Here is a 13,892-nt window from a genome sequence, read left to right on the forward strand (position 1 = left end):
CTTAAAAGACATTGGTGAGGGCATGTTTGGAGTCATGTTTTCAGTTTTGGCCACCCTGTGCTAGGAAAGATGTTGTTAAGCTGGAAAGGGTACAGAAAAGATTTATAGAGATGTTGCTTGGACTCAAGGGCCTGAACTATGGAGAGTGGTTGAGCAGGCTAGGGTTTTATTCCTTGGAGCGCAGGCAGGGGTGGGGTGATCCTATAGAGGTGTACAAGATCATGAGGGGAATAGATAGGGTAAATGCACAGTCTTGTACCCAGAGTGGGGGAATAAAGAACCTGAGGAGATAGGATTAAGGTGAGGGTTATGAGTAGTCCTGAGCTACAATCTACCTCATTGGAGACTCTTGGATCTTTGATTGGACTTTACTAGACTTTATCTTGCACACTGAACATTATTCACGTTATTCCCTGTATCGATCGGCTCAGTTGTAATCATGTTTTGTCTTTCCGTGGACTGGTTAGCATCCAACAAAAGCTTGTCATTGTTCCTTGGTACACGTGATAATGAACTAAATTTAAACTAAACTCAAATGCAGGCAGGTGTGACCAGTGTACATGGGACACATTAGTTGGCATGGGCAGGTTGGGCTGAAGGGTCTGTTTTCACGCTGTATGACTCTTTATGCCCTTCAGCCTGTTGGTGGGTTGTTCAGCACTTGTTTTTGCCCCACTCTGATATTTCCCCTTGTCCAGGTAACAGCCCCATCCTGCAGCAAGCACAGCTTGGGAATCGGGAGTGTGATCCTTGGCTGAGCTCCCCCTTTGTGGGCACGGAGCACTGAAAGCATTTGTCAGAGCCCTTTCGTCAATATGTTGCAATCTCAGCCACAGGATCTTCCACGTTTCTGTGGCTCAGAATTGAACCAGCATTTCCGAAAAACACCTCATTATCCTGTTCTGTGGTACTTATGACAAATCAAATACATTTTTAATAATATTTATCACTTATTTTGAACTTGGCTTGTGCACTGACTTGTGGACTTTTTTTTCTCTTGCTTGGTTTGACATACCAAAGTGCAACACCTCACATTTGCCATGCTAACTGTCGCTTATAGTTCATTGTGATTTCCTGACAATTTGAATTGGCCTTTTGAAATACTTTTCAAAGGGTCAACATACACCTCTCACAAAACTAGAGAAAAAAAGGGTGAAGATCTTCTCAGCTCCTGCTACTCCCCTGTGCATGTGCCTAATTGGTTTAATTTAGATTAGAGATACAGCGCGGAAACAGGCTCTACAGCCCACGGAGTCCACGCCGCCCAGCGATCCCCACATGTCTACACTATCCTATGCACACACGAGGGACAATTTACATTTATCTTTGCCAATTAACCTACAAACCTGTATGTCTTTGGAGTGTGGGCAGAACCTGGAGCACCCTGAGAAAACCCATGCGATCATGAGGAGAACATACAAACTCTGTACAGACAGCACCCATAGTCGGGATCGAACCTGGGTCTCTGGCGCTGAAAGCACTGTAAGGCAGCATCTTGACGGCTGCTCCACTGTGCCGTTCTGTTAGTGGTATCAGTGTAGGCTAATTGGTTGAGCTCTGAGCTTGGCTCTGTTGTTCAAAGTATTGAATGGTTGGGGACATCTGAAAGTTCTCTGGGACTTTCAGTAGAATGGGAGCCCAATAAAATATGAAGCAGACTATCTATGTTACTTTAGTTTATGAGTATAGTTTATTATTGTCAAGGTACAGTGAAAAGTTTTTGTTGCGTGCTCTGTAGTCAGCAAAAAGATTATACATGATTACAATCAAACTGTCACAGATTACAGAAGATAGAACCAAGGTGCTGAAGTAACTCAGTGCGTCAGTCAGAATCACTGGAGAAAAAAGATGGGTGACGTTGTCTGTCGGGACTCTTCTGCAGTCTGAAAGTAGAAGAGAATCTGCACGTCTTTGGAGTGTGGGAGGAAACCAGAGTATCCAGCGAAAAGCTGTGGAATCACAGGAAGAATGTACAAACTCTGTACAGACAACACCCACATGATGAAACCTGAGTCTCTGGCACTTTAAGGCAGCAACTCTACAGCTGCGTCAATGTGCTGCCCCATTGTGCTGCACCTGCTTGGCACAGTTTGTCCTGGTTTTCCCGCAGTCATAGAGCTATACTGCTACGGCCCACCTTGTCTATGCCGACCAAGTAGGCATTTCTGGGCTGGTTCCGTTTGCCTACATTTGGCCCATATCTCCCAAAGCCTTCGAAGGAAGTAGAGGCATTGGTGTGCGGGCTAAGTTCAGAGAGCTTTGATATAGGTCAGTAGAAGAAAGGTTTAAAGACTCTCCTAGTGGAGTGTAGCCAACTCAAACATGTCGTAAGGCTGAAAACTATCCCACTTCTTGTCCAACAAGGAGTATGGGATGTTCGAAAACCAGAGGAGATGGGTTTAAGGTGAGGGGGGGAAGATTTAATAGGAACCTGAAGGGTAGCTTTTTTACACAAAGGGTGGTGGCTGTATGGAACGGGGTAGTAGAGGCAGGTACTATCGCAATATTTAAAAACTTTTTATACATACATCGATACGATATGTTTAGAGGGATATGGGCCAAATGCAGGCATGTTGGTCAGTGTGGGCTAGTTTGGCGGATGGAACTTTTCCCACGCTGTATGACTCTATGACATAGAAACATAGAAATTAGGTGCAGGAGTAGGCCATTCGGCCCTTCGAGCCTGCACCGCCATTCAATATGATCATGGCTGATCATCCAACTCAGTATCCCGTACCTGCCTTCTCTCCATACCCTCTGATCCCCTTAGCCACAAGGGCCACATCTAACTCCCTCTTAAATATAGCCAATGAACTGGCCTCAACTACCCTCCATGGCAGAGAGTTCCAGAGATTCACCACTCTCTGTGTGAAAAAAGATTTTCTCATCTCGGTTTTAAAGGATTACCCCCTTATCCTTAAGCTGTGACCCCTTGTCCTGGACTTCCCCAACATCGGGAACAATCTTCCTGCATCTAGCCTGTCCAACCCCTTAAGAATTTTGTAAGTTTCTATAAGATCCCCTCTCAATCTCCTAAATTCTAGAGAGTATATACCAAGTCTATCCAGTCTTTCTTCATAAGACAGTCCTGACATCCCAGGAATCAGTCTGGTGAACCTTCTCTGCACTCCCTCTATGGCAATAATGTCCTTCCTCAGATTTGGAGACCAAAACTGTACGCAATACTCCAGGTGTGGTCTCACCAAGACCCTGTACAACTGCAGTAGAACCTCCCTGCTCCTATACTCAAATCCTTTTGCTATGAAAGCTAACATACCATTCGCTTTCTTCACTGCCTGCTGCACCTGCATGCCTACTTTCAATGACTGGTGTACCATGACACCCAGGTCTCGCTGCATCTCCCCTTTTCCTAATCGGCCACCATTTAGATAATATTCTGCTTTCCTGTTTTTGCCACCAAAATGGATAACCTCACACAAATGGATGACCTCGTCTAGCAGCTCATTCCATATAACCAGCTCCCTCTATGTGGAAAAAAAACTGCCCCTCAGATTCCCATTTTATCTTTCTCCTCTCTCCATTGACATCCTCCAAGAGAGCTGACTGCAGCCTAAGGGTGCAGTGCTCCAGTATTAGCACTTGTCTCTCATTAACCTAATATTATGGGGTGGCATGGTGGTGCAAATGGGTGGCATGGTGGCACAACGATAGAGTTGCTGCCTTACAGCACCAGTGCCCCAGGACCGATCCTGACCACGGGTGCTGTCTGAATGGAGAGCACGTTCTCTCATGACCTGCATGTTTTTTTTTCTCTGGGAGCTCTGGTTTTCTCCTGCACTCCAAAGAGGTACAGGTTTATAGGCTGATTGGTAAAGTTGTAAGCTGTCCCCAATGTGTAGGTTTGTGCTAGTGTGCAGGGATTGCTGGTCTGCATGGAGCCGATGCGCCAAAGGGCCTGTTTCCGCGCTGTATCTCTAAACCAAACCAAACCCAGGGTTTAGTTGGCATGGGGCTGAGTGTGCAGTCTAGTAGCTGACATCCAGATACCACCTTCGAGTGTCCTTGGTGTCCATCCATGGGTCACTGCTTTCGCCATAGTTGGCAGCTGCTGTTTCACCACCCAGACTGCAGTTTGCAGGCTTGGCCACTGCTCACCACTTAATCAAAGTTCTCGTGTTTGGCAAAGAGATGTTTGTGTTGTAAAGCTGAATCACCCTCCTGGGCACACAATGAAAAAACACTAATATCCTTGAGCAGTGCTAAGCTGATTGGAAAGACTGATAACTTTTTGCAAAGAATTCTTCAGTGTTCAAAGATTGTTGTCTAAATTATACTATGATTTAAACTGGCAGGACAATCCATTTTTAAAAAATTAATCATTTTTAAAACTCATTTTCCAATCATTTTAGTGGTAATTATGTGAACCTGGTGTTCTGTCCCTGATTAGATAAGCCAATGCTGGGAATCTATTCCATGCCCTCAAAATCCCCGGTAATCTGAATCGAGACCCCACGAGGAGTAGATTTGTTTTGGATAGACTTTGTTTATGATGGCAATGTCTGTAATATTGAGAATGTTCAAAGTTGTCTCTGTGTGTTATTCACTCTGACACTGCAGTACCATTAGAATGGCTTGTGATAAATGTCTTTGGATGGTGGAGTGGGTTCATACAGCAATAATTTATGTGTCTGTTTTAAAAGCGGGGGTGGTATATAATCCACAAAATTACATGATAAAGGATATCCAAAACTTTAGCTTCTGTAAGGGAAAAAGTCAGGCCGTGGGAGAGATAAACACACAGCGCTGGAAGAACTCACTGAGTCAGGCAACGTCTGTGGAAGGAATGGACAGGTGACGTTTTGGGTCAGAGCCCTTCTTCAGGTTAATGGATGGGGAACTAGAGAATGCGTCAAGAGAGGAATTTCTTATTTTCTATTCTATTTGTATATCCTGTTTACTAATGTCATATGTACCGATGGAACAGTGAAAGGCTTTCTTTTTCGCTGTCCATCAGATCAGATATACTATACATAAATGCAATCGTCAAACTCAAATACAATAGGTAAAAGGGGAAGGTACAAGATGCAGAATATAGTTCTCAGCATTGACAAAGTTCAATGTCCACTGAGTAGAGGTGAATCGGACAGTACCCAAGCTTATGGAAGTCTGATAACAAATGGGTCGAACCTGTTCATGAGACGTTATCAAGATTCTGCATCTTTTTCCCAATGGATGCGGGGAGAAGAAAGGACTTGTTATTACAAGTTGTTAGTAGTTATCAAGATGAGAGAATGGCACAATGGCACAGTAGTAGAGTTGTTGTCTGTATGGAGTTCGTATGCTCCTCCTGTGATGGTGTGGGTTTTCTCTGGGTGCTCCAGTTTCCAAAAATCCTTCCTCTCCCTCTCCCCCTAACCCTCGCCCCTAACCCTCGCCCCTAACCCTCGCCCCTCCCCCTACCCCTCTACCCCTCTGGCTTCACAACGGGAACCTGTCAGCCGCGCCTGCGCAGTTGGGGGCTATGGGTGAGTGGTGGAATATTGTATTGGGGGAACGAGGTCCAACGGGTCCCACTTGGTCTAGTATATATACTACTAAACAGGGCTCTCACTTAACTTTTTTTCCCAGTCCTTGCGGCGAGGTTTCGTTTATAAAAACAAATTCCAGAATATTTCTTGTGTGGGTGGGGAGGGGGGTGGGGATGGGGGAAACGTCCATGTGGGGGTTTCCATTATGTGGGGTGGGGGGGGGGGGATGGATGGATGGAATAGGGGAGAGGTTTCATTTCCAGAACTTTCCTTGTGGGGGTGGAATGAGGGAGGTGTGCGCCAACCCCGAAACCCCCCCACGTGGGGGTTTTCATTGTTGGGGTGGTGGTGGAATATGGAAGAGGTTTCATTTCCAGAACTTTCCTTGTGGTGGGTGGGATGGGGGGTGGGGGTTTTCACGTAGGAAGGATTGATTGGCGTTTCACAAAAAAAAAACAGAACTTTTCTCTGCCGCCGCCCAACGTGGTGGAATATTGTGTTGGGGGACAAGACAAGGGACCCACTGGTATGTATGTATGTATGTTTTCGAAATACAGCCAAAATGGTACACGATAGCGCAAAAAACAATTTAGGGCGCCTTGGTCACCATTCGCCTGCGGTGTGCAATGTCAAGTTTTGTTAAATTTTACAAAGTGATTCCCTTTATAAATGTTAATTAACTTTCTACCGTGACTGGCAGTGTGCTCCCACTTACTGGGACCGTCAGCCGCGCCTGCACAGTTGGGGAGGGTTGCCGGTCCCGGTATCCACGCTTGCGCAGTTGATGGAATTTGAAATAACTGAATGGGTTGTACTTGACTGTGTCACAATGGGGATCTCTGGCGTCACAACGGGGACCCAAGGGATCCACAAGTTGTCTAGTACTATTTAATATTTAAGATAGACACAAAATGCTGGAGTAAGCCAGATGGTCAGGCAACATCCTTGGCGAAAAAGAATGAGTGATGATTTGGGTCGGGAGCCTTCTTTGGCCTATTTTAATGCTTATGCAGCACATATTTATTCAGAAACAGTATATAAAATGTAATACAGCATTGAAATCTATTCTGGCACTGACTTGTTTTAATACATAATGATGTATTCAGGCATTTGCTGCAGTATTGATGTATATTTAAAATCACATAAATTTACACCACACAAGATGGCTATTGCTCCATTATCACAAGATGGATATTGGTCCATTATGACCATACTGATTGAAGAAGAGCTATCCAACCTAATCCAAATCTCCTCCTCCATCCTGATCTATTACATTCTGTGTTCTTGATGTGGTTCGGCCTGGCACTGAGGCTACCAAAGATGTACACCCTTTTCAGAGAAGATATTCTTCTCCAAATTAGTGCGAAATGTCTTTATCACCACACAATCAGGTTCATGTATGTTTCAGTAAGATTATTTATTTTCTAAAGCTCGGCCAGTGTACGCCCAATCTTCTTAGGAACCTCCTTGGAAGATAAAGAGGCCAAAACAGTATGCAATACCCCATGGCAACTATAACCAAGTCTGTTAGAATCATGATATCTTGATTTGTCAGAGTCCAGTACAGGCATTCCCTTACTTATATAGGGTTATATTCCGAACCATGACGTAAATCAAATTTTATGTAAGTTGGAATTTCCATCCCCATCCCATGCCCAAGATAACTCGCTGAGAATATTGATTCAGCCGATTCTGGGCTGTGTCCAGAACACTTTCTGCGGCATGCAGCTTTCTGGGTAAGCACTGCCACCATTGCCGGCCTATATCCCATGAAAATTTGTGATTGTTCAGTGTTGTGGAAATTACAAACTTGCACTAAGGACTGGGTACAGAATTGTTTACGTAAGTGCGAATTTACGCAAGTCTCTTATTGCGTAATTCAGGGAGTGTCTGTATTCCATAAGTATTTGGTGTATTTGCTGTGATTATTTTATGAAGACATCACAATCTCTCTAAATTATGAAACCACAATGACTACTTCCACATCAGAGTGAAAGTATCATACAGGCACAGATACTGGAAATATTACATTGGTCCCTTTCTTACCAGTGAATTGTACAAACCCTGCTTGTTTTTACCTTTGCTTCTGCCCCGAATATTTCAAGCAGCTTGTGATGTCCCTTACTCTGGTATTATTTCAGCAATGTTTTGCCTCACGAGCTATATTGAATTTCTACTTCTTATTTTGTAGTCACATTACATGACTAATACTCTGGTCTTACACCCTCTTGATCTTCTGCTGTAATTTAAGTGGGAGATCAATGGAAACTCAAGAGAATTGGTGTAAATTACATTGCTGATGTTCTTTTGGGGACATGGATCTTTCGTCAAGGTTGTGTATGATATGGGAACATCCCAAAGACGTTCACCTATATCCATAAGACATACTGTAGGAGCAGAAATAGGCAATCTACTTTGTCATTCAATCATGGCTGATCTAATTTTCCCTCTCAACCCCAATATCCTGCCATCTCCCCATAACCTTTGACACCCTTGCTAATCAAAAACCTATTAATTTCACCTTAAAAAATACACAATGTCATGGCGTCCACAGTCGTCTATAGCAATGAATTCCACAGGTTTACTACCTTCTGAAGAAATTCCTCCTCATTTCCATTGTGCCCTCTGATTCTCGACTCTCCCATTACTGGAAACATCCTTTACACATCCATTCTATTCCAAGCCTTTCATTACCCAGTAAGTTTCCATGTGGATCATGCTCTCCGTCATTCCATGAATGCACTTTTAGTTGGGCAAATCTTCATCATTTTGAGCCAAAAACCATAGTTTTGTCTTTGGCACTCTATGCTTGATTGTATTATTCTTTTTGGTATCCTAAGATCTTGTGCGGAAATTCCATGAACATTCCATTAAAGAATTGGATTAACCTTACAGCCAGCATGGAGAGCAGCGCTAACTCCACGGCTCAGGGCTGGTGTCCCATCAGTCCAGAGAGGGCTGTAGGTTAACCCGGCGAGACAGGCAGAGTTGAGCTGGATTTAGCGCTGCTTCTCCACGCTGGCTGTGGGCCTGGGGGCGCTGCTCCCGTCTGACTCCCGACATCTCCCGACGGGTGGGGGTGGGGGGGGGGGGCACTCGGGAGCGGACAGGGATGTCCTGTGGCGGTTTGGCAGTGATTGCGGCGACGCAGTCCCAGGATCGATCCTAGCTGCAGATGAGGCGCAGGTCTATGTCCATGCTGCAGTACGGCTGCTGAGAGTTTTTATCGCTTGCGACCTTTGAGAAATTCCATGATTCCTTGCGTTTTACGGAATACCGAACTCGCTTATTGGATTGTCTGATGTTCACTAAATTTTAAGTCTCTTCTCTTTTAGGACTTACATGAGTGTGAAAGAACTGAAGGAGACACTGCAGATCAATGGTTCCATGTATCTGAAAGTTTATTTTGCCAATTCCGTACGGGAGGAACTGGCAGGTGCTGCCACCTGGCCCTGGGATAAAGAAGCCCTGAGTTACTTGGGTAAGTGTATTTAATAGATATTTCTATTTGTTAGATAATCTTGGTCAGCTGCATGCTTCCTGCGCACATCAATCTCGCTGTGATTAATATGAATAGAAACACTTTTGTTAGAAGACACAAAATTCTGGAGTAACTCAGCAGGTTAGGAGGCAGCATCCCTGGAAAGCATCGATAGATGATGTTTTAGGTCAGGAACCTTCTTGACACTACTGTCATTTGTCGGAAGAGATAAACATCGCATCGTCTATGACTATACTTTTTTGGATCATTAAGAAACATCAAGACCTTATTAAATGATGCAAGTTCAGTTTAGAGATACAGTGTGGAACCAGGCCTTTTAGCCCACCGAGTATGCGTCAACCACGATCACCCATGCATTAGTTCTATCCTCCACACGAGAGACAACTTGCAGAAGCCAATGAACCCACAAACCTGTACGTCTTCAGAATGTGGGAGGAAACCGAAGCACGCAGAGGAAACAAGAACAATGTACAAACTTGTGTCTCTGGCATTGTAATGTGCAACTCCACCACTGTACCACTATGCCGCCCTGGTTAATAGGTAATAGACCCAAGAAGTTCATAAATGGATGGGACAAAGTCTCTTAGGAATAAATTATAATTTTTAACGTACTTGGATTTACTCTTCATGTGCACATTTAGAGTTTCCTTCACTACTGTCACATTAGCAACCATCTGCAAAATCAATAATCCATTTCACCATAAGCAGAGCTTCTAATCTTCCTCATTTCAAAGACACATTGCACCATTGCTCTTAACTTTCCTTGTCTCTGCCCTGCCTCAATTCATCTGGCGCTGAGACTCCCGTAGTATGTCAATGAACACACAGCAAAGAAATGATCCCTAGATATAGAGTCATACAGTGTGAGAAAACAGGCCCTTCGGCCCAACATTACTACTGACCAACATGTCCCATCTACACTAGTCCCACCTGCCTAGGGTGCAGAGCTTGACGGATAGAGGCAGAATTTTGATAAGCGTCTATGATAGCTTGTTGACAGAATTCCATTTTTAATGCATAGGATTTGAGTCATGCTATTGACAGTCTAAGAGCTCGGTACATTAAATTTCTAATGAAAACTTTAAAGTTTTTCCCTCCAAGAGAAGGAACTCTCAAGTGCATGTCTTTACTCATCACAAATCTTGATTCTGCATTTTAATATCATTGATCAAAAAAAAAGTATATTACTTTATATAGATGGGAAGAAGATAGGTCTGAAGAAGGAGAGCTAAAGAAGGGTTCCAACTCAAAATGTCACCTATGCATGTTCTCCAGGGATGCTGCCTGACCCACTGAGTTAGTTCAGCTCTTTTATTTTTCTTCGGGTTTGTTTAATTTTTTATTTATTAGAAGCATGTATACAGATAATAGTGAGCGACAATTTAATTACAGATTTCTTACATAGCTTCAGTTTTTTTTTAAGAGTATATTTTAAAGAATAAAGATAAAGAGAGAAAAAGATGAGAGAAATAATAGAAAAAAAAGAAGACGCAAAAGGAAACTACCAATAACAAGATTGTGGAGATAGATCCAGGAAATGCTGAGTATAACTATTCATCCAATCCCAATCTCAGGTTTCAACCCATATCTTGTGTTAAACCAATTCACTTTTTTCAAAAATTCAATAAATAGAGACCATATTCTAACAAATAATTCTGGTTTGTCAATTAAGACAAGTCTTAATTTTTCCAAATGCAAGGTCACAGTCATTTCCGTAATCCACATTTTAATTGTGGGGGCTGCTGGTTTTTTCCAAAATTTTAGTATTAATTTTTTTGCAGTTATTAGACTGTAATCAAGAAATTGTCTCTGACCCTGGTTTGTTTAATTTCTGCCATAGATAATAATTTATTTTTATTTGCTCTGTGAGTCCGTTCTTTGATATCATTACCTGTTCTATTTGCTGCTTAACTAGGGAATGGAAAGGTATTCATTACTCTTTCCTGTAGATAGAGGGTTGTTTATAAATTATCTAGATAATGGGCAGAAGAAAGATGTAGTTTGAATCACAGGGGACTGGTCGTCATCTTTTGCCCAGTTATATTGAATCTGATCATTTGCTATCACCTCCAAAATTATCAGCCCAATAAATGTATAGAATTGACAGTACTTAACAGTTATTGTGAAAGTGAATCCCCAGAACCAGGTGTAACGATCGATCTGAAATTTTAACTCTGATTCCATCTCAACAGAAGTTGTGCACTTTCCTCACATTTCATGTCAGTAATACATACTGAAGGGCCTCAGTAAAAAAAGGAATTTGACCTATTTAGTTATTACCTGTCAGTAAGTCTGATGGCATTCTCCATGTGGAATAAGTAATCTTAACAGCATAAAACAGTGAATCCTCTGACTTAATCAGTGAAACTTGGAGCGCATGAGGTTGAGAGGTATTTTTACAGAGGTATATAAAATCATGAGGGGAATACATTTTTGCCCAGGGTAAGGAAATTAAAAACCAGAAAACATAGGTTTTAGTTGAGAGGGGCAATGTTTACAGTTTACAGAGAATGATGGATATATGGAATGAGCTGACGGAGGAGGTAGTCGAGGCAGATGCTATTTAAAATATGCTTAGACATGCACATGGATAGGAAAGGTTTAGATGGCTATAGGCCAAATGCAGGCAAATGGGGCTATCTTAGATGGGGCACCTCGGTCGGCATGGATGAGTTGGGCTAAAGGACTTGTTTCCGCGCTGTATTACTCTATAACTCCACAGGAGAGAAAACAGTTAATTTACAGGAATGTGTTCAAACATAGCCGCTGTGTCAATAATGTTGAGAGCTACAAATGTGGTCAGAAATACAGCAGGCGGATGCACTCCACCACTCGCTTTCAGCTGCTACCTCCCTCTGTAGCTCACACTGTTATTCCTTGCTTTTTGGACGAGAGACTTTGTGGTATGGAAGTTATTAGAAAATATCAAAAGCAGCTTTGCTAACTTCTGAGGGAAATATTTTCAAAGGTTATGAAAAAGTTAGACTGCAATCAGATTATTTTCTTGCATTGTACTTTTAGCGAGGGAGTGTTGCATAAACAGTGATACGCACCTTCAATTAATTCCAAGGCAACTGGGAACTGTTTAAAACAATAATTGTCCAGGGCTAATAGCAGCAAATACCCAGTGCTCAGACTCACGATCCCAAAATGCCAGAGACCTTAACAATAATTTCTTATCTCCGATAACATTGCACACAGCCACCCAAACTTAAGAATGTTTTTCAGGTGAAGGCATAAAACCATATGAAACCAAGTAGTCTGCCAATGATTCACGCTGTATTTTATTTTTATCTATCTATTTAAATTGTCAAGCTTCAATCGAATAAGAAAACAATGCTAAGTAGAGTTTTGTGAGGTATCTTTCAAAAAACTGGAATGCAAGGGTTTCCCCACTGGTGGGCTGGTAAATGTTAACCTCAACAGGTTTCATTCTGTACATGGGATTAGTAAAGCAATAGAAAATAAAAAATTGTGCCGCACCGCACCGGTACAGGGTGTTCAGCTCACAATGTTCATGACTTTACACTTTAGAGAGATACAGAGTGGAAACAGACCCTTTAGTCCAACAAATCCGTGTAGTCCATTGCTAGGGTACACTAGCACTATCCTACACACTAGAGACAATTTACAATTTTTACAGAAGCCAATTAACCTACAAACCTCTATGTCTTTGGAGTGTGGGAGGAAACCGGAGCATGAGAGAAAACCCACGCGGTCACAGAGAGAACGTACAAACTCCATACAGACAGTACCCATAGTCAAGATTGAATCTGGGTCTCCGGCACCATCAGGCAGCAACCCTATCATAGAGTCATAGAGTCAAGGAGTGATACAGTGTGGAAACAGGCCTTTCGACCCAACTTGCCCACACCGGCCAACATGTCCCAGCTACACTAGTCCCACCTGCCTGCACTTGGTCCATATCCCTCTGAACCTGTCCTATCCACGTACCTGTCTAAATGTTTCTTAAACGATGGGACAGTTCCAGCCACAACTACCTCCTCTGGCAGCTTGTTCAATACATCCACCACCCTTTGTGTGAAGAAGTTACCTCAGATTCCTATTAAACCTTTTCCCCTTCACCTTGAACCTGTCCTCTGATCCTCAATTCCCCTACTCTGGGCAAGAGATTCTGTGCAACAACCCGATGTATTCCTCTCATGCTTTTATACACCTCTATATAGCTTTGTTACAAATTCTACCATCAGCAGCGCTACAGATCTGCCAATGCTTGTGCATAAGATTCCGGAGGCTTGGGGGGGGGGGGGGGGGGGGGGGGAGAGGAATTTCTTCGGGCTGCTAGCTGATGAAGAAAAATCGTTTGGGCTTCCGTTTCCGGGTTTTTTTTAAATTTGCTGGACGATTGCATCGCTGGATTAAAGTTAAACGTGACTTCTAACACCTTCAACGCCTTCAACATCACGGATCGCAATATCAGGACAAAACAAAAGGTATGTCGTTTATTTAACATATTATCTTGCTTTTTGGTGTGGCATCATTTTAATCTTATGATGCGAAAAATGTTGTTTAGGCCCACATAAACTAATCGGCTGTGTCTTGCCTGCCGATAGGGGCTTAAATCATGGCAACGGCCACATTCCAATCGATCACATTCCAGAAACATCCACTCTCAAGATAATCAAATTCATTATTTTTTTGCACAATCATGTCATAAGAACATCTAAATCATATATTTTGTGTTATTGTCTATCCATGGTCAATATTTTCATATTAAATATCCACCGTACATAGTCAGATGTGTTGTGTAAAAAATAATGATTTTGAGAGTGGATGTTTCTGGATTAATTTATGAGAATTAAACATTAAATTCCTTCCATTTGGCATATAAATTCATGACTGAGATTTAAAAACCATGTTATATTGTGAATTCTTGTGTG

General features: G+C 42.7%; 1 protein-coding gene across 1 annotated transcript in view; it reads left to right on the forward strand.

Annotated features, from left to right (window-relative positions):
• The window catches only part of LOC116977716 (pappalysin-2-like), a 280,018-nt gene that overhangs the window by 66,651 nt on the left and 199,475 nt on the right, over nt 1-13,892 (forward strand). The window contains exon 3 of the mRNA XM_033028424.1: nt 8,825-8,970. Within this exon, the coding sequence (XP_032884315.1) occupies nt 8,825-8,970 (146 nt within the window). The remainder of the gene's footprint in view (nt 1-8,824; nt 8,971-13,892) is intronic.

Source organism: Amblyraja radiata, chromosome 10 (genome assembly GCF_010909765.2).
Source record: "Amblyraja radiata isolate CabotCenter1 chromosome 10, sAmbRad1.1.pri, whole genome shotgun sequence".
NCBI classification, from domain to species: Eukaryota; Metazoa; Chordata; class Chondrichthyes; order Rajiformes; family Rajidae; genus Amblyraja; species Amblyraja radiata.